We start from the raw sequence: 22,599 nt of genomic DNA on the forward strand, positions 1-22,599 counted from the left end.
CTGTTTCTAATTCCCTAGATTCATTGAATTTCACCCTTTATGCAGGCATACAGAACACAGCATACAGCATATGCCAAAAAAACTACAAAAGGTTCTTTTTAAATATAACTATTCAGCATTCTTTAATTTAATGAATGAACTTTCAAACATTATTTTAAAGTAGGTTAATAGGATGTACAAGTAAAGAAAACAAGGTTGATTGTCTATCATTTCCAAGGTGACTTAAAATAGAACTATCAAAATATGTAGAAACAGAAATTACCTTAAATTACCTTAAATCGCAGCTTGGAGCGAATTTAAGGATTTTCCATCCTTGTAATGCTCCGTGATGACATCTAATGTTTTTTTTTTGTCGTGATTCGCTTGCTACATTTGGGTTGTAGACTCAGCAGCTTCCCAGTTGTAGAGGAACTCCTGCTGTTGCCAATCTTCATCAAGTCTTCGCTTGAAGGCAATCGTCGAGTCTGCAGACACTGTATCTTCAGAGAGCTGATTCCACAAGTTGGTTATTCGTTGGCTGAAGAAATGGCTTCTCTCTCGGATAGAAGAGTGCTTCTTGAAAATTTTCATTGAATTTCCTCTTGTCACAAGGCGTTCTGGGGGAGCAAAGAGACCAGGAAGAGTATTTTTTGAAATGACTTTGTGGGTTAGAATCACGTCGCCTTGCTTCCTCTGGTATTTGAGAGTAGGGAGCTTCAGATGATGCAAAAGCTCTCTATATGGCACTTGGTTGAGGCCATCAACCATCTTAGTTACTCGTCTCTGTACTTTTTCTAGTATTTCCCTGTCCTTCTTAAAATAGTGGGACGCCAGGGACATTCCAATCTCAAGAAGTTGACAAACCAGTGCCTTGTAGAGCTTCATAAATACATTAGGACGCCGGCTAGAGATAGTTCTTTTAATAAGTCGAAGGGATTGGAAGACAGAAGAAGATACAGATTTTGCATGGGTACTGAACCTCAGCCAATGATCAACAATGACTCCAAGATCTCTTTCTCCAGTAACTGCAGAGCGGGGGTTACCTTGGAGATGGCACTGCTGATGTGGATTATGTTTCCCAAATTGAATGACATGACCTTTTTCGGCTTTAAAGGAGAGGAGCCATTTATCAGCCCATCATCCAAGAATATCAAGGTCCGTTTGTATAGATTGGAGATCAGATGGTATAGCAGCTTTGCCAACAAGTTTTGAGTCATCAGCATAAAGTGTGAGGAGGTTCGAGAGAAGGTTTGGTGCATCATTAATATAAAAATTGAAGAGAATCGGTCCAAGGATGGTCCCCTGGGGGACGCCACTTAACACAGTTATGGATGACAATAAATGAGGAACACCTTGAGAATCATAGACCCTGACGGCTTGTGTTCTTTCTGATAGGAAACTCTGTATCCACTGCACAGTAACACCATCAACAGCTGCTGCCTTCAGTTTGGCGATCAGGAATTCATGACATACCCTGTCGAACGCTTTTGAGAGGTTCAGGAGCACCATATCAACAGGAAATCCTCGATCCAGCAGACATGTTACATATTTGTATGTCTGTATTAGGTTACTGTCCACGGATCTACCAGATCTGAAGCCATGTTGAGAAGCAGTTAGTATGTTGTTAGTTTCAAAGTGCTGAATGAGAGCTCTATTTACAAATCTCTCGAGCACCTTTACAACTGCAGAAGTGATGCTGATGGGATAGTAATTTTCAGCACAATCGGCCTTTTTTGTGGATTGGCGTAACATATGACGTTTTCCAATCTGTAGGTAGCTCTCCGTTTCTTGGGGACTGCTGGAAGAGTCTGCACAGAGGAGAAGCGAGGACATTTCTACACTCTTGAAGAAGCCTTGGGCGTAACCCGTCAGGTTCTTTGGACTTGTTAACATCAAGTTTATAGAGGCTAGATAAGACCATTTCTTCAGTAATTAACAGGCTAGGCATTTGGGTTGATGCAGAATGTGATGGTGCTGCAGGGATGGCTGGACAAGACCGGGTGGTGAAAGCGGAGGCAAACTGGACATTTAATAAATTAGCTTTATCTATCGGCGACGAGTGCGTTACCCCGCTATGTTTGAGGTCAGGAATGGTGTGACGGTTAGGACTTTTAGCAGAAACATGCCTCCAGAAGGATTTGGGGTTTGCCTAGATATCAGTGGCAAGCTTCTCCTCATATTCAAACTTCAGTTTCCTAACTGAGTCCGAGACGAGATTCCGAGCCTTTGCATACCTTAGCCAATTTTCCTGTGTTTTTTTTCTTTTTGTACCTTTTCCAAGCTCTGGCTTTCCTATTGATAGTCCTCTTTGTATCGTCTGTGAGAAACGGAAGTGTTTTTGGTTGTCTTCGATAAATAACACAGGAGTGCTTCTTTTCTGTTGACAGGAGAGTTTCCTTGACATTCAACCATGACGTGTTGATATCAGAAACAATGAGCTCTGACCAATTAATTGATACCAATTCCCACTGTATTTCATGATAGTCAATAAAAGTTTGAGGGCGCAAGTTAGTTTGAAGACGACTATTCATAGACAGCACAGAGAGGATAACTGAGTGGTCGCTGTTACCAACTGGAGGAAGAAATTTATTTCTGATGAGAGTCTGGGTCACTCAGAATTACAAGATCCAACAAGGAGGGGTTCTGGTCACCACGGTGCCTTGTGGGTTTTTTAACCGTTTGGTGAAGGAAATTGTCAGATAAACAAGACACAAATGGTGAATCCCCACCGCCAGATGCTGGATGACCAAGTCCATCCACCCACTCAACCAAGGAAAAATTAAAATCGCCAATTATTATCAAATCAGTTGCAATCGTTTGTGATACCAAAGAAGCCATTCAATCAATAACTTTTTCAAGTGATGATTCACATTCTTCAAGACTGGGTGTGCTAGGGCTTCTGTAAATACACCCAATACAGACTTTTTTGTCATGAAGATTAATATCAAGCCATACACTTTCAACCCAAGTCACATTAAAAATAGGAAGGTTGATAACACTAACCTGGAAGCCTTCTCTGACGTAGACACCAACTCCTCTTCTGCAGTTTGGCTGTCCTAGATTAGTGAAGCACTGAAATCCAGATACCTGCAGCGAACTTTCAGTAGAAGGAACTGCGGTATACTTTGGCAGAATCCCCACCAAACCAGCAATATCTGCTGCCTCTTCTGTTCAGAGCACTTGGGTTCCCAGAAGCTCGTTTGTAAGAGAGTCAACATTGCTCAAGATGAAACGTAGGGTGTTATTTTTCCAAGACTTTTGTGACATGCCGTCCAGCAGCAGAGGTCCAGGAGCTGCAACTGCGATAGACACAAGTGGCATGGAAGTAAGTTCAGAAACGGCACTTACAAAACTCGAATTACTCGAGCTATCACATGACAAAAAAAGTTCACTATGTAATTGACTAAGTTCATTTTCTGTAGAGGATACGCTTATATCAACACTTGAAGTATTATGAAACAAAGAATATAACTACAAGAAAACAGGGCTATTTACTGGTGAGGGACAAACTGTTAGATTTCCATCGCAGACTGGTCTGAGGCTGGCTTTGGAGTTTTCCAACTGTGATGAACAGCTACGTTTTTTGACACTATTTGTCCTTTGAAGATGATGAGATCTGTTTCGCCAGCGTTTTATTGCCTCTTTAGCTCATCTACAAGAGCTTTATGTTTGTTACGCTCTGCCTTTGAAGCATCACACGAAACTGAATGTCTTCGCGGAGTTCACGAGAACGGTTGATGATTGTCATTTTGATGTCAAAACTTGGTACAGAGAAGAGGATAGGAGGCGGGCGCGCACTTGCAAACTGTGGGTTTGCAGGGGTGGGTAGTCTTCTCACATTTGTAATACGTATGTACTGAAGTTTATACTTCTGGCTGAGGTATGACTGGATATACAGCTGTTTGTCCGGCTGTGATGGGATACCATATGCAACTTTATTAAGAGCTCTGCGCTGCCTATCCTGCTCTTCAGCGAAAAGGCGCTGGACCTCACTGTCAAGATGTTGAGAAAAATCATTTTTTATGCTAGCAGTCTCTTGTTGAACAAGGGTCTGAATATCAGCACGCACATCAGAGATTGAGCATTTATTGGTGACCTGATGTTCAAGAGCGGACACCTGTCCTTTAATATCAATGATTGACTTTGAAATTTCAGCTTTCAATGTAGTTTCAAGCTTTCTTACTGAGGACTGCACGATATCTTGTATAACAGTCTGGGACGGGATTTTGTCAATGATGTTGCTCTTCATATTGTTTATTGTAGCTTCTAAGATACTCTCTATGCTAGGGTTCTGACTAGAACTGCTTGGAGTCGTACCGGAGTGTTTACAGATCGGAAATTTTATGCAAACTTCGACCTGTCGAGAGATTTTTGTGATCAATACATATTCGGGCTCAGGCATATCCATACAGTCAATACATATTGACCTCTCACATCCATCACAGAGAATTGCAGAAGAGTCATCATCAAGATCCGTCTCACACGCCAAACACTTATCACATCCTTTTTTTGGGCTGATATGAATTCTTTTTGAACCCCCTCTAGGTGTCGTGTCCGTATTATGAGTCGGTTGTTTCAGCGGCATTATTTGGTCAGTATTAATGTATCCTTTTTTTTCACTGATTTTTTCTGAACAGACTGGCAACTTTTCACAGTGTTTAAAAGTTCTGCCTGCAGAATTTATTAAATTTATTCAATTGCACTTAATTTTCAACCACATTGTATAGCATCATTGTCATAACTGACTGATGAAGCAAAAAATTAACTTACTTCAAAGTCCATGTAAGTCAAATAAAACACTTAGAAGGGCAACTTTAAATGTCACTGTAGGTTAAAATACTTATAAAATATCACAAAATATGTAGGAAAATGTCTTTAACATATAAATTGGGCTTATAATCCTTTTTTCAACTTAATCAGGGAACAAACCAAACAGGTTCAGGCTATATGCTAGGCCTATCAAAGCTAGGCTACTACCTGAAAGAAGATCTTCAATTTGGTAGGCTATTAAGTATAGGCTAATTGTTGATATTTTTTGTTGCTAGTTGTTTGTGTAAACAATGATGATTATGATGGCACTATGAATCATCTGTTGAAGAAAAGAGCGCTATCTATCCATTTAGAATAGTTAGAATAACTATCCAGTTAGAATAAAGTCTAGTTTAATAGATGGCAGGACACTATGGCAAATGAGGTACCCTATATCCGGGCAATGGATAAATATTTTATTTTCCAGTCAATTTCTTATGATAGATAAGACTTTTCTGAACACATTGATATAACTTTATATATAAATAGAATACTTGGTCACACCAAAAAAGCAATGATTTTGTATTATTAAAAATTTAGCCTCTGGGCCAATACTTCATCACTGGATAGTGATGAAAATTAATTAGATATATTAAAATAATCCTGTTACATTGAAACACCTAATAAAAGCCCACATTATCTAAGCCTTATGGTGAGGGAAAAGACTAAAAAGATGCAAACAGAGTATGATTTGGTAAGCAATATACTGATTATTCAAAACTATTACTTTACTAGTAACAGTTTTACTACTTTACTATTACTTTACTTTAAAAAATTTACTAGTTATTCAAAACTAGATGCAAAATTTGGCAAATTATGCTTGCTGCAAGATCTGCTGAAATAGCAGATTTCATAATGTAAAAATATTCCCAAGCATGCAGGTGATCATGAAGGTTTATTTAGTATTTATTGTTTTTTTTATGATTTGTTGAATTTCACATGTGAACTGAGTATACATTTTTAACGCAACAAGAGCTAGTGGTCTTTCTATTCTCTTCTTACTTTTTATTTATCTGCCTGAAAGTTGCTCTATTCTAGACATTTTCTCTCCTTCCTAGATGATAATTGTGCATTGTGGGTCAGTAATCTACAAGACATTTTTTTAGGTGGAAAGGGGGAAGCTTCAAAGCATTATGTCTCTAATAACACTTGACTAACATGTGACTAATATGCATTGATTGGGAATGAGCAGATCTGCATTAACATTGTTGTTCTGGTTTTGATAGATTTTTTTTTATATAAATTCAACTAGTAATCTAATTTTGGAATAAATCATGATCATAAACTTATGTACTATGAAATTTAAATAAGGCCCAGAATAGTCCTATTTTTTTCTTCTTCATCTACCAGCTCTGTGAAAAGAAAAATAATGATCTGAACCTGGCTGATTACTGATCAGCATGACAGTGAATAAAACAAAAATCTTATCACAGCTCTACCAGTAGTCTCTTGTGTCCCTTAATTTCCCTTACATTACAGCTTGGAGCAAGTTAAGGATTTCAATCCTTGTTATGCTCTGTGCTGAAATCTGTGGGAATAATTTTCTTGTCTGGCTGCTTATTACTTCCTGGTTGAGAATACCCTTTCCCTAGCTACAAGAGCTGCTGATTAAATTCTTTCTTTAATCACAAGCTGCTGGTTCCCTGTGAGATCCATCATCAAAAATTGTCATTGGCAAACTTGCCAGGCTGACAATATGTGACAAGTGGAAAAGCAATATCCATCAATAGAAAACACTTACCAAATTTTTTTGGAAACTGCTTTAAAACAATCATAAACTAGACCCCGGCGCCGCGCCGATGCGGGAAGACCGGCGGCGGCGGGGCCAAAAACAGTACGCCGCGCCGACGGTAAGTTGTCGGCGGCGCGCGCCGCCGGCGTGATCAATGTTGACCGCAAACATTAATGTTTTCATCAGTCTTTCTCAAATCACATGCTTAAATTTACAACAGATTCGAGCCTATTCATTAGTTCAAAAATTCACAAGTTGCTGGCTGGAAACTAGTCTTCTTTGTTATTCATCAAGAGAAGTAGAAATGTAGTAGAAACGAAATGGCTGTGACGTTTCAGAACCCTTGCATAATACGAGTAGTTGAATTATCTATTAGTTATGTATTCTTAACATAAATAATTATCAAAATCAGTAGTTTTTTTCATCAAGCATTACTGCATATACAACTTCAAATACCGTATCACAAAATTCGTCAGTTATCTGGGTAAAAACTTTGAATGTAACTTTGAACTTAGAAGCTTAGTTTTTTCATAATGCCCTTTGCCTAAATCTGTTTTTTCCACTTTAAAACATTTGAAATGGTCGACTTTGATATTGATTGTTCTTTTTGCTCTTTTGGATTCTTAAAAAGACTTCTTGTCTTAAAAACTGGTTTTTAACTACAATTAAAAAAAAAATGCATTTTAAAGTTTTTTGGCTTCTTTATAGAATATGTGTCATGTAGGCTAAGGCTGAACTGCTGCTTTTTTATTGCTTTTGGCTGCTCTTTTGGATATTATTTGGATAGAACAAAAATATAAAAATAAGGCAGCATCATTCAGCTAGGGGGGCAAGAGCCCCCCCCCCCGCCTGCCCCCATATGGGCGCCCATGTCAATGCATAGCATAAGAGATATTATCCTAGCTTTCATTAGAATATTTGGCACAGTCCAAGGACTCGGATTTACTTTGGATACATTGAGTTTTAGCGTTGCAAGTTAAATTAACTCTTTATTCCAAGATAACACAACGTATCTTAGAGATTTGGCATTACTAACGTGAAAAAAGCTGGAAAGTTGTACTGCCAAGGCCATTCCATGCTTCTAATATTTGAAATTGATGCTAGAAAACGTCAATGTTGAAAAACTATTCTTTAAGAAGCCGTCATTTCTCGCCGTTTATGTTTTTTATTAGCTACTACTACTAACAAATCACCGCAGCACCAAGCCGGTTATGGATTTAGAGGGAGAAGCTTCGTATGGATTCAGAAAAGTGTTTTATCTTCAATAGTGCTGAAGTCATCCTGTGGATCTCCTTAAATCACGGGTCTAATTTGAGCATTTCGGGATAGGGGGGAGGTCCAAATCCAGGGGGTCTGGCGATACGGAATACCCATCAGGAAAAGGGGGGTTCCAGGGGGCACCCCCTAGAAAGTTTTTGAAAACCCCAACCCTAAATTTGTTATAAGTTGTCTGAAAACTTATTTTAGGAAATTATTTTATAACGTATACCGAACACAAAACCGTAAAAAATCAAAAGCGGCATCAAGGTCGGATCCAGGATTTTGTTTTCGGGGAGGGGGGGGGGGGGTTACTAATTTTTGACTCAGTTTCAGCGCCCGTTTGGTGGTGGAGATTCGCTTCGGATTCTGAGCGTCTGGCGTGCTGCTGGTTCCCTGTGAAATCCATCATCAAAAATTGTCATTGGCAAACTTGCCAGGCTGACAATATGTGACAAGTGGAAAAGCAATATCCATCAATAGAAAACACTTACCAAATTTTTTTGGAAACTGCTTTAAAACAATCATAAACTAGACCCCGGCGCCGCACCGATGAGGGAAGACCGGCAGCGGCGGTTCCAAAAACAGTGCGCCGCGCCAACGGTAAGACGTCGGCGGCGCGCGCCGCCGGCGTGATCAATGTTGACCGCAAACAGTCATGTTTTTATCAATCTTTCTCAAATCACATGCTTAAATTTACAACAGATTCGAGCCTATTCATGTAGTTCAAAAATTCACAAGTTGCTGGCTGGAAACTAGTCTTCTTTGTTATTCATCAAGAGAAGTAGAAATGTAATTGACACGAAATGGTTGTGGCGTTTCAAAACCCTTCCGCAATAAGAGCGGCTGAATTATCTATTAGTAATGTTATCTTAACATCAATAATTATCAAAGTTAGTAGTTTTTTAATCAAGTATTACTGCATATGCAATTTAAATACCGTATCACAAAATTCTTCATTTGTCTGGGTAAAAGCTTTGAATGCAACATTGAACCTACAAGCTTAGTTTCGTCACAATGTCCTTTGCCTAAATTTGTTTTTTCCACTTTAAAACAGTTGAAATGGTCAACTTTGATAGTTATTGTTCTTTTTGCTCTTTTGGATTATTTAAAAGACTTCTTGTATTAAAAACTGGTTTTTAACTACAATTAAAAAAAATGTATTTCAAAGTTTTTTGGCTTCTTTATAGAATATGTGTCATGTAGGCTAAGGCTCAGCTGCTGCATTTTTATTGCTTTTGGCTGCTCTTTTGGATATTATTCGGTTGTTTTCCTTTGGAGATTCATTCCAAATTAAAAATTGAAAAACACTTGATATCAGTCTAATTTTAAACTGCATCTAAAAGGAGTAAATTCATGAGTTTGGAAAACATATAATGAACACTTTATATGAGAACAGTTCTATTACAACGGACCAAAAAACATTTAATGGTTTATTTGGTATAAAGAAAAATTAAATGCCAGCTATTTTCCGGTAAAAAATGAAAAGCTCATCTGCTCTAAATGTAATTAAATGAAATAATATGCAGATTGAAGTAGCACAAGGAAGATGTTGAGGTTTTCCTGCTAGTTCGTCACTTTTAATCGAAGTAAAATGTTTGGACACTTAGTATTAGTTATTGAGTTTAAGCTTTGATTTCCAAATGCTCACAAAAATTACTAAATTTAAGAAAATAGCAAAAATAAGTCACCAGTGGTCAAAATATTCCAAAGACTTCTCTTAGATTCCCATCCAGGCTTAAAACTTCTGCTCTGGTCATTTCCATGGAAATCTCTACGCAGTTTCTCTTTAAAACATCTTTCAGGTGTAATTAGGGATATTTCGCATTTTTTTCTTTTCTTCAATTCTTTGAAAAAAATGTTATAGTATTCTAAATGTTACAATTGGTAAAATTTTGCATATTTTTGTTAAACATTTGTACGGTGATCGAATTTTTTAAACAACTGTAGATTCGTAAGAGCATTGCAACATCTAGTACCCTGAGGTCATAAGACAGTCAAAGATTCTTCCTTGAATCTCCTAAATTGAAAGCTTTTATTGAGACCTGGGCTTTAAATGTAACGGGCACTGGATCAAAGGGACCGTTTTCACTCGAGTGCAACATTAAGTGGGTATGCCGATATTGCTTTCGTTACACCAATTCGTTTTAGTGTAACTGTGTCTGGTACTTATGAATGAATTTTTTGAAATTAAACCCGCTTCATCAATAAGCAAAAAAAATGGGTTGGACGCATATGTCCCTTTCCTTTTGGATGATAAAACCATGCAAGTGCTGTATCAAGTATAAATCACGAAAATATTGTTAGTTTTTATCAAATTATCCTTTTTTGCATACCTGCTTTCGATAAAAAAAAATCAAGATATTATAACTTAAATCTAATAACTCCCTTTGCCCCCCCCCCTATGGATACTATCTTGATAGGACACCATCTCTGCTTTAAATAAAAAAAATAATTAACTTATTGGCACCCCTGCTTTCAAAAAAAAATCAAGTTATCATCATTTAAATATGATAGCTCAATACCTCCCTGCCCCCCTCCCTGGATACCACCTTGATAAAATGCTATCTCTGCTTTAAATTAAAAAAAATAACTTTTTGGGATCCCTGTTTTCAATAAAAAAAATTCGAGATATTATCATTTAAATGTAATAACCACCTGCCCCCTCCCTCTGGATGCCACCGTGATGGGATACCGTCTCAGCTTTCGTTAGAGGAATAAGTTTCTGAATAATTAACAAGGCAAATATATGATTAAAAAAAATATACGAAATGACAATAAACAGTTTAGTATTACTTGGAAAGAAAAATTGAGGGTATGAGTAAATGGGCACAAATACAGCAACAAAAATGTCTTAATTATTCAGATATACCTCATATTATTCGAAAACTGAGTTTTAGATTCGCCGCGGTATTCAATAAGATCCAAAGAATCTAACTAAAAGGGAGCACACACAAAATTCAAATTAGGCCAGTAGCCTATGAAAAATCGCAAAATATCCAAGACAATGAACAAGTCTTAATGGGGGGCCCTAGGTCTATAAAAATATTTTAATGGTTTCCCTGGGAATTTGATATTATTTTCTTCTGTCTCCGCTTTAAATGAAAAATATAATTATCCTTTTGGCATCCCTGCTTTCAATAAAAAAAAATAAGGTATTATCCCTTAAACATGATAGACGCCTATCCCCCCTATAGGCAATAATTTACAATTTATTTATGAGTCATATTTTGGGGTAGCTTCTGAACAATTGAGTATTAAACATTCAGGCGTTCAACAATTGAGTATTAAACATTAAGAAAACCTTATCTAAAACAGCAAAAAAAAAATCTGCAAACTTACAATTCAGCTGTAGAAACAATCTGCCGGCTGTCAATTTCAAAATCCAACTGAAGGCTGAAGCTGTATTGTAGTGAATTTGTTCTATAATTCTATTCAACTTGAAAATAAAATTCTTGACTACAAACGATGTTAGAAATAGCAATTGGAAAACTACATTCAAAATGATTTAAACTCATTTCATAAAGACAATACTTTTTTTTATCAACATATTAAGAACTGTCTATATTATAATATTTGCAATTGCATACTGTATCTGTCAGGTCTTTATGCAAAGTAACAAAAGAGACGAAAATTAATGAACAAGAGAGTAGTGAAGAATTATGGCATGCAAAGTAATGTTTGGCATGGAAAGTCACTGGTGATAAATTGCTAGGGATGCCACTGTGATTGCGTGATTTTTGGGGAACTAAATTTTTTTTCGGGGTGAAGCATAGATTTTCGGGGAAATACCCGAAAATTCGGGGATAGTGCTAGACCTGCTTGATTTCTAATCAGGAAAATCAAAATACTAAACCACACAAGAAAGAAAAGCTCCGACTTAGCGGTTGACGCAATAAAGAATTGCCGCAAAATTGATTTGAAGTCAACCGAATACCGCCACCTCTGCCGGCGGCGGCGCGCCTGCGGCACACCGGCGCCGTTACGACTCTTCGGCGGCGTTCGACCGGGCCTCTCTTCGGCGGCGTTCAGTCGATCTGCCAGCGCAGCGCGCCAGCGGCGTTACGACACTTCGGCGGCGTTCGACCAGGCCTCTCGTCAGCGGCGTTCAGTCGATCTGCCAGCGCGGCGCCAGGGTCTATCATAAACACTTACTTATCTCAATAAAAGTTCATGGCTAAACTTGACCCCTTCCCCCTAACAGATAAATATACAGCCAACTACAGGTATTCACACCACTTTTTTGAACAGAGCAACTCTTTTCTGTGCTGTAAAATAATAAAGTTTTTGAGAGAAATGAGTTTGCTGTAAAATATTAAAAAAGAAAAGAATTTTGTTTGTGAAAAATATAGTTTGAAGATATAGAGTAGACTGTATATTTATCCATCAAGATAAATATACCAAGTCTTTTTACAAAAAAAAATGGTGGAAGGGGGGATACACAAAAAACCCTCAAAAAATTTGTTTACATCTGTTTTTGTTAAGTTTTTACCAGTCAGACAAACATTTTTTTTTTGGGGGGGGGGCAAACCCCCCCCCTGGGCATGGCCTTGGACTACTATGTATACAACACTACAAGAAAACTTGGAAATTCTTACTTTATTATATGCAGCATGTAATTATTAAACACATTGTTATGTTTTTCCTCATGTTATCCATATCTTTAGATTATATTTTATCAAATAATCCTATTAAAATCATGGATATTATATACAGGATTTCACAAGTGACATAGGAACAAGGTGAACATACTGCTTTTAAACTCCTTCTGAATATAATATTCATTTCACTTGCAAATGTGCCTCCCTCCCTGATGATCCCATATATAACCTTAATAATGCATTTTTCCATTACTTGAATGTAGTCATACAATAGGGCTCCTTTATTAAACTGGTTACCTTCTCAGTTTGGAATTTATTGCTTATTATTTGGAATTTATTACTATTATTTGAAACCATTTTAAAAAGTTAATAAATACATGCTGCATATTATAGGGTAAGAATTTCATTGTTTTAGTGTTTTCTTTTAGTATGAATTGGGCTATGGTTCTAACCATTAGGTTGAGTGGCATATTTCAACAGAATTGATTAGGCCTATTTGGTTTGGAAAGGAAAGTTGACCTATTTTGTTATTTAAAAAAAGGAATTGAGCAGTGTGTTCATCTTGTCTTAACGTCATGTCATAAAATCTTGTATATTTTAGACAAAATTGCTTAAACAGTGCAGCTTTCATATGTCAAAGGTAAAATTCTACTTTAGCTACTTCTGGCTATCTTGGAAAGGGGTTAAGTTAGGAAAATGAAACTTTCAGGGATGGGTCTTTAGGCTAAAGTATGTCCTGGGAAGGTATTTTGAAGTACATTTTACCTTAATTTTGAGTTATCAGTTCCTTTTTCTCTGGCTTTAGTTCTGAAAATGCAATTCCTGTTATGTGAGTAGAATTTTAAGCAATATCTATGTTTTTTTCCCAAAATTTAGGAAATGTACTTGCATATCTATATCTATTTTGCTAGGCTTCACTTTTATAACACATAAATTTTTACAACATCACGAAAGGTCAGGGCCCTCTAGAGGGAGAAGGATTGGAGGTAGGTATTCTGAATTGACCTATATCTGGGAACTTCAAGTGGTGGGGTGCATTGCTAGGGTAATACCTGTCATATTGAAAAAAAAACATAAAATTGCTGGTAAATGTTTCACAGTTCGTGTTATTGACTTGCAAATAAAGTAAACATACCACTTGATGCCTTTTTTATGCTCTTTCTAAATATAATAATCATTTTTGTGGGAAATGAATTTTACCCCCCCCCCCTTATATACACCAGTTCAGGGTATATATTTGCACATTAGGGGGGGGTAAAGTTTAAACCTACCTTACATTTACATCAGAAATAAAATTTACACCACCCCTCCCCCCTCTAATGTGCAAATGTATACCCCAAAATTGGTATATATAGGAGTGGGGGTAAAATTCATTCCCATAAAAATGATTATTATATTTGGAAAGAGCATTAAAAAAGGCATTAAGTGGTATGTTTACTCTATTTGTAAGTCAAAAATATGAACTGCAAAATATTTATCAAATTGCCTAATGAGTTAAATGCCAATACTTTTGTTTAGTTACATAGTCTCCTTTACAAAACCTGTAACTCTTTAGTGTTACTATAATTTTATATCTATATATGCTTTGATGTTTGGCAGCTTTGCTTAGGCTTAAATATTAGAAATGAGTTTTACAAGATTGGGTAAATTTTTGGAAGTTCATATTATTGACTTACAAATAAAGTGAACATACTTAGCCTACTTGATGCCTTTTTTTATGCTCTTTACAAATATAATAATCATTTTTGTTGGAAATTAATTTCACCCCCACTCCTATATATACCAATTCAGGGTATATATTTTCATATTAGAGGGGGCTAAATTTTAAACTTACCTCTTATCTGCATCAGAAATTAACATCACCCCCACCCCCTGAATATGCAAATAGCCTATATACCCTGAATTGGAATATATAAGGGTGAGGTGAAATTCATTTCCAACAAACATGATTGTTATATTTGGAAAGAGTAGGCTATAAAAAAGGCATTGAGTTGGGTAAAGTTCTATGAAATCATATTATTGAGTTAGGACTAAAGTGAATACACCATTTGATGCCTTTTTTTATGCTGATTACAAATATAATAAGCTTTTGTATCGGAAATGAATGTCAGCCCCCCCCCTATATAGGCTATACCTTTCCTAACCTAACCCTGAATTGGCCTATATAGGGGGGGGGGGGCTGAAATTCATTTACGATATAAATGCTTATTATATTTGTAATCAGCATAAAAAAAGGCATCAAATGATGCATTCACTTTAGTCCTAACTCAATAATATGATTTCATAGAACTTTACCTTGAGTTGTATGTTTGCTCTATTTGTAGGTCAATAATATGGACTGCCAAAAAATTTACCCAAGATTGTAGCAAGCCAATTCCAACAATCCAAGCCCATTCCCAATACCAACAAGACTATTCGCAAATCTCAATTACCTAGAAAGCATCTACATTACAGATAAGATTAGGCACCTACTATCAATGCACATGGGCGCCCATAAGCTGAATTCCAGGGGGGGGCAAACTTTGCCTAATTGCTACTTTTAATGCTATATAATAAAAATATCAGAACAAAAATATAAAAATAAGGCAGCATCATTCAGCCAGGGGGGGGGGGCAAGAGCCCCCCCAAATGGGCGCCCATGTCAATGCATAGCAAAAGAGATATTATCCTAGCTTTCATTAGAATATTTGGCACAGTCCAAGGACTCGGATTTACTTTGGATACATCGAGTTTTAGCGTTGCAAGTTAAATTAACTCTTTGTTCCAAGATAACACAACGTATCTTAGAGATTTGGCATTACTAACGTGAAAAAAGCTGGAAAGTTGTACTGCCAAGGCCATTCCATGCTTCTAATATTTGAAATTGATGCTAGAAAACGTCAATGCTGAAAAACTATTCTTTAAGAAGCCGTCATTTCTCGCCGTTTATGTTTTTTATTAGCTACTACTACTAACAAATCACCGCAGCACCAAGCCGGCTGAGACCAACACAGCTACGCACGCTCCTCCTTCAGCTCAATCTATTGAAAGGCTCCCTCTTTACATCCCTCCAGGAAGTTCCCACTTCCTTTAAAGCTTTCTTTATGACATCCTCCCACCCCAACCGCGGACGACCTTCTTTCCGTTTAGCCCTAGACGACTGGCCATAAAGGCCAATCTTTGGCAATCTGTCATCTTTCATTCACAGAACATGTCCTAGCCATCTCAACCTTTCTCTCATTATATCCCTAGAAAGCGGGATTGAATCACACTTTTCGTGCAGCCTACTATTTGAAATACGGTCAGTTATGCTGGGTACCCAGAACAATCCGTGGGCAATTTCTCTGGAAAAAAAATCTAACAAATCTTCATCCGCTTTCCAGAGTGCCCAATATGCAGAGCCATATTTTACCAGTGTCATCACTGTAGCTTCTAATATTCTAATCTTGGTTTGCAGGCGTATCTTCCTATTCTTACAAACTTTTTTTTAAGTGTGAAAAAACACCCTGAGCCTTGGCTATTCTACTTTTTAAATCTTCACTGCTCCCACCGTCTTTACTAATAATACTAACAAAGTAAGTGAATCTGTCATCCTGATCAACCTTTTCGTTACCCAACGTCACCTTTTCATCGTCACTTATTCCTAGCCTTAGTGACTTAGTCTTCTTAATATTTATTTTCAAACCTGTTCTAGCACCCTGAACTTGCGAAACCTCTAAAAGCTCATTCATTTTGGTCATACTTTCATGCAGGATGCTTAAATTATCAGCATAATCTAATCCAGGAAAGTTTTTCCTCCCCATTAGATTCCATGCTCTTCCATTGCTTTTCCTGTGCTTCTTAAGACAGAATCTATCAAAATGATCTAAGGGGATAGAACACAATCCTACTTAACTCCTGATTTAATACCAAATTAGCTGTTATCCTCATTTCCTAATTTAACCGCAGCAGTGTTATTCTCGTACATAGCACTAATCACTTTAATGGAGTCATATATGTAAACATAATTCAGGGTATGTTATTACCTTGAGGGGGCGAGGAGGCGAAAAAAGTGAGGTTAAGAAAAGATTTAATCAAGTATTTAGACATTTTAAAAGTAGTTTTCATAATTTTATAATTTTCCCTTCTGAGAACAAAATTACTAAAACAGGCCCATCAACACTTTTCCAAATTTACTCGGGGCCAGCATTCTCCTCCCCTGCAGAATATTCGCTACCAGAAAATTCCCTACCAGAATATTCTCTCCCAGAAAATTCTGTGTCTGTAAAAATCTTTAATTTATTATATTCTAGTTATATATTATATAATTACTATATATAAAATAATTATTATATATTAAATAACTATTACATATTATATTATACATAATTAGGCAGATGTTGAATTCAATCAAAAAGAACAATGATGCTGAAGATTGTAAAAAGGGAGACAAAGCAATATCACAATAACGGCATACATTTAAGTTAGACCTTTCAGGGTAAGTTGTGGCGGATTTTGAACTAGCCAGAAGACGCTATATGTACACTTTTAATACTACTTCTATGGTTACTGTAAATAATGACACTAAGGGAAATACGTTGAAAGTTTTAGAAAACGTTTAGGGGAAGTTTCGATTAAACGAAAAAATCTGTATGCATGCAGGTATTAAAAGGGCATTTTAAAACGATATCATAGGCAGCTGTGCTCCGTCATAACTAGTAATATCATTGATATTTTAAAGGACATGATTTGATGGGAAATTAAAAGTTCTAGTGACCATTTTAAGAGTCAAAAGTAAATGAGGGCAATCAGCCTTCCAATTCTTTTTCCCTGAAAAAGACTATGTCAATAAAAAACGAATAGATCTTAATAAATAAAAAAAAATCCACAAAATAAGTTTTTCAAGGAAAAGTAAAGAAACCCATCAAACCAAAAATAGGCAAAAATAAAATCAAATAATCTACCAAGCGTAAAACTACCGCAAATCAACATCAATAACAAAATGAAACCAAAAACAAATAGAAATTACAATAAAATAACTGCCATTTTTGGCAAAGATGGAAAGAACTGCTTTTGGAAAACATGCAGAGTAGCAGCTCTCCAGAAGGAGCTGCTAAAACAAGAAGAGAGGTATTTTTATTGTGGGCCGAAGTTAACCCGAAGTTTAAAATCTAAGAGAGTTATAGGCAATTTTTTCTTCTTTTACTAAGGAATTAATAATTCCCTGTCTATGAAGTTGAAGAATGATGAGAAATTTCTACCGTAGCAAGTCCTTAAGGCCTGCTTTACTAAGAAAACCTCATTCCAATTAATTCGTCACTTTGTAGGTTTTATTAAGGATAGATCCCAACTTTATTTAACAAACAATGAATTGGCAAACTTCTCTTGTTTTATTAAAAGAAAATTATTCCTTCCCTGTCTCATGAGTTAAGGATTCATGACAACTTGCTACTGTAGCAAGTTCTCGCTTTAAGTAGCTGCTACGGTAACTGTACTACCATAGCAACTTGCTAATAGAGTGGCAATATAAAAATTTGCTGCTGCAGAAAGCTCTTATTATTAACTTGGTTAGATTGAGTAATTAAATCATTATTTAATAAAACAAGAACAGTTTGTTTATTCCTGTTTACTTAACTAAACTTAGCATCATTGCTTAATAACACGCCGAAAGCGAGAAGTAAAGTAGAATGAGTCCTTCTTAATAAAACGGACCTTCATCATTTCTTAATTTGAACGAAGCAGAAAGGAATCATTCCTTGATAAGACGAAAGTTACCATCATTTCGTAATAAAACACAGAAAATGCGGAATCAAATGGAATAATGTTTTCTTAAAAAAAGACCCTAAGAACGCGTTTATTTTTGGTTTTCAAAAAAACTGGATTGGATAGCTGGAAAAATCAATCAATCTAGGCGTACTCAAAATTAGGGCCCCAAAACTCCATCAAGGTGTGTATTTAGTAATGGAGTAAAGCAATAAAGCTTTACTCATATTCATGCTTATTTTGTGAACTAGTACTTTGAACGAACGATTGATTCTTTATTCAGCCAAAAAAGACAAGTTTAAAAGGAAAACAATTTGGATACAAATTATTGTATATTAGACTGAAAAAACGAAATTGATTGCATAAAATATACTAGTATGACTTCTTGAGATTCTCGGTAATTTATATTTTTAATGTTAGATGATAAGAAAGAAACTGTTTATTATATTTTGTTTTCAGTAAAGCACAAACGACACTCTGGTTCTTAGAGAATCCAAGGATGTGCCTTTACTTCTAGTTAGGTAATTGTTTTAAGTTTGGTTGTTCCTTTCAAATTCTGTTCGCTTTAGGACTCATCTATTCGTTTGTTGAAATATAAGTTATAGTTAGGTTTGATCTGATTATTTATTGCAATTTCTGTTTGTTTAGGGTTCATTAGTGAATTCATTGTAACTTCTGTTTGTATTAATTTTTAAGTTTAAAGTATCATATAACTTTAGTTTTGCTTGTTTATAGTGTTACTCTTTGCTTTTTTGCTTTACTCTTTAGTTTTTCTTGAAAAGCTTTGTTTTTGGAAAACGTTTTTATAAAACTAAGTTCTATTCATTTTTAATTTGATATTGTTTTACTATTGATTAATTTTAGCAATATTTGTTAAATTAGTCTTCGGTTTTTCTGCAACGACATTTTAGAAAAAAAGTTGAATATTCAGTCAAAATATTCAATCCTTCGTAGATTCGTCTAACACGTTTTTAACAAACTTTTTACCATAAGGTTATGGATTTAGAGGGAGAAGCTTCGTATGGATTCAGAAAAGTGTTTTATCTTCAATAGTGCTGAAGTCATCCTGTGGATCTCCTTAAATCACGGGTCTAATTTGAGCATTTCGGGATAGGGGGGAGGTCCAAATCCAGGGGGTCTGGCGATACGGAATACCCATCAGGAAAAGGGGGGTTCCAGGGGGCACCCCCTAGAAAGTTTTTGAAAACCCCAACCCTAAATTTGTTATAAGTTGTCTGAAAACTTATTTTAGGAAATTATTTTATAACGTATACCGAACACAAAACCGTAAAAAATCAAAAGCGGCATCAAGGTCGGATCCAGGATTTTGTTTTCGGGGAGGGGGGGTTACTAATTTTTTACTCAGTTTCAGCGCCCGTTTGGTGGTGGAGATTCGCTTCGGATTCTGAGCGTCTGGCGTGCATATCCCCCCTCCCCCAGATGACGCATATGCCTAAAATGTACACGTATCTTTATCCACCATTTTCCGAAGTATATTTTCAGGATTTATTTTATTAAAATTTTTGTTTGTTTAAATAAATCAATGTTAAGGTCAACTATAAAAAAGAGCTGTATATTGATGCCTTAAAAAAATAATAATAATAAGCAATTAGAAGTCATGAATTTGTGCAACCAGATTTGCTATCAAGCAAACCTTTTAACCATTTCTATTATATTGGAATTTTCAACCGGATCAGTGAAAAAACGATTTTTTTCGCGCTAAGAATCGATGCAACCAAATGTTTATTTCAAAATTTGTTGTCTTCATTACGTTTTCATTGGTCAATTCTAATTGTATGGAATGCTGCATATCGATCGAAAAAAAAAGTTTTGGCCCATTACGGGGTATCAGGAATCAATCTTTTTTTTAATACTGCATGCCGATAAAAAAAAGGTTTTGGCCCATTTCAGGGAGCCAAGAATCACTTTTTTCAAAAAAAAAAATTCTCTTAAGGGCTGGGCTTACGCAGCTGATTTCGGGAACTGATTTCCAAATCAGCACCGATTTTAAAGGAAATGGGCGTCAATTTGAGCTTGAAAATATTTCTAGCTTTGGCGCTGATTTGCAAAATCAGCGCTGATTTTCATCAAGTCTGCCGGGTGAATTTTTCTTAGGCTAAGTGATAAACTAAGTAAGCTATAAAAATAATGAGAAAATCAAAAGGTTCTGCCGGGGAAGTTTATGATCTCACCATCTGAGCGTTATAGCTTATCTCGTGCCGTTGAGGGCTACAACGACAGCTATGGTTCTCCTCCAAATTTATGACCGCGCCACTAGCTGAACGCGAGAAAATAAAATATGTAACTATGTAAATGTAACCTCTTTTTCTTGAATATCTGGAAATCAATTATCTCTAATGTTATGTAGAAATCAGATTCCTTAGGGAACATTACCGATGGAGACCTACGAACTAGTTACCTGCTGTGCGATTAGATACAGATATATAAATAAAACAAATACAAATAGAAAAGCAATAGTTTTATTGAGACTTACATTTAGGTGTACAACAGTGCTTCACTTCAAGTGACGACAATAGTGGCTGAGATAACAATAATGACCAAATCTCTACAATGACTGCGTCATAATGATAATTCTGACAAAACGAATGTCCAATAATAGTTCTGACAAATGAATCGAAAAGATTATGACAACTGAATGCCAATAATAATAATTCTCATCTATGAATGCCCCAAAAAACACTTTTCTTCACTATATTAAAATTATTCCTGCTTCTGCGCTCTGAGTGTTATTTCACGATTGGCCCAAGTCCTGTGGAGGGGGCCGCTACCTTGTTATTCTGTTTACCAACTCACTTCATTATGTTAACCGTTCATCCAATAATTTGTTTTAAATATTTTCGATGATTTAAACATTGATACTGCTCTTATAACTTAAACTTCCCGAGAAACTTTGTATCTAGCATTTTTTTTATTACCAAATATCTTAGCGAAATTCGAAACCGAATAGCGTCGTTGTTTGGCTGAAGCTAAAACGCAGTTTCTCTTTTTGCTGATTACTCTTGGAAACGGGATTTGAACTTAATTAGGAGAAGTTTAATTTGTGTCGGAATTATCTTTAGAAAGAAAGAATTTTTTTTTGTATTTTAAATATATCACATATTACTCACGGTACACAAGATCATCGCAAAAAACAGGGATACAAATAAATAGTCAGCCAGAGGTATCTGTGGTGAAAGACCCCACTACTGAGCTGAGAACTAAACTGAGAACTAAGCCGAGATCAATCAAGCAATTAATAATAAACTCCAGTTGACTATTTGTATCCATGATTTTTTGTTTTGAAAATTTTGCTAAATAAATTTTTCTTTCAAAAAATTTTTCTTACCGCTATCGTTTGTCCCACTGATGCTGAAATCTGTTCCCGAAATCAGCTACGTGTACCCAGCCCTTTAGTCTCGTTTTACCCTGTACAAATGTCCAGTAATTCTCAAGTCGATCGGACACAAAACGTATTTGGGTCTATTTTGGGCGTCATGAACCAACGCAATAAATTGCTTCCAATTGTTTTGTCTTAATCGAGATCCCGTTGTTCATTCTACATGCCTTGTAATTTTAAGGCAATCAAAGAGATGAAAATTGTTTGACCAAATCATTTCAAGTGTGGCATATCGGTACGACCAAACTTTAAAATACTTTATCTTTTCTAGATCTAACCGACACTTTCTAGTCTCAGAGAGACTAGACAAAAAATAGAGAGAAGAGAGGGAAAACATGTTTAGGCCCATCTTTGGGCATTATTAGCCGATACAGACAAAACTAGCTTCAACTTTATGGCTCTTTAAATTAAGTTTGCTTTCTTTAAAAAATAGAACTCTTTCTCAAGAACTTGCTGCATTGCTTCTTTATAAGTAGTTGAGACTCAGAACAGCGGGTCAGGAAAAAGATCAGTTCTGATTTGTTAGTAAATTTAAATTGCAGCATTTTAACTTGTGTAATTTCTTAGCGCTGATGGGAAATTTTACAGCTCTCCTTTTTTCCAACCTAATAAGATGCTTACTTCAAAAACAAGTCACATTCGAACAAACATGAAATGCGCTTTGTCGGGCTATACTTTATAGGAGATACAGAAAATCTTGTGCCCGTTTGCTGCAGGGCCAGGCTGTATCCAGGGGGGGGGGTTGCCCGGTTTGAACCCCCCCCCCCCCGAAATTTTTGACCGAGTTGAAAATAAGTCGAAAATTAGTAAAACCTAGGTAAAAATCAGTAAAATTAGTCGAAGACTGAGTCAAAAATTAGAAACCACCCCCCCCCCTGAAAAAAATCCTGGATCCACCCTTGCTGCAGGGTACGACTCAATACAAGCTTTTTTTTTAAATACCCTCGTCTTCACTAACTTTTGTTTATTCCGTTTCTATATGTAACCTAAAGACCGATTGAGAATACTTTAGTTTCTAAAATCTACAGTCACAGGGAAAAAGTCTTTTGATATTTTTGATTCCCCACTTGCCCCTACGCATTTATTTATATATTAGTTTCCCC

At 36.2% G+C, this 22,599-nt stretch overlaps 1 protein-coding gene across 1 annotated transcript; it reads right to left on the minus strand.

Annotated features, from left to right (window-relative positions):
* Positions 1-366: 366 nt before the first annotated feature.
* On the minus strand, positions 367-864 carry LOC148951680 (uncharacterized). The gene has a single exon (XM_089091183.1). The coding sequence runs from the start codon at positions 862-864 to the stop codon at positions 367-369; it is 498 nt and encodes a 165-aa protein (XP_088947309.1).
* Between the last annotated feature and the right edge of the window lie 21,735 nt (positions 865-22,599).

This window comes from Artemia sp. Qi Xiang Cuo, chromosome 6 (genome assembly GCF_049724085.1).
Source record: "Artemia sp. Qi Xiang Cuo chromosome 6, ASM4972408v1, whole genome shotgun sequence".
In the NCBI taxonomy this organism is placed as follows: Eukaryota; Metazoa; Arthropoda; class Branchiopoda; order Anostraca; family Artemiidae; genus Artemia; species Artemia sp. Qi Xiang Cuo.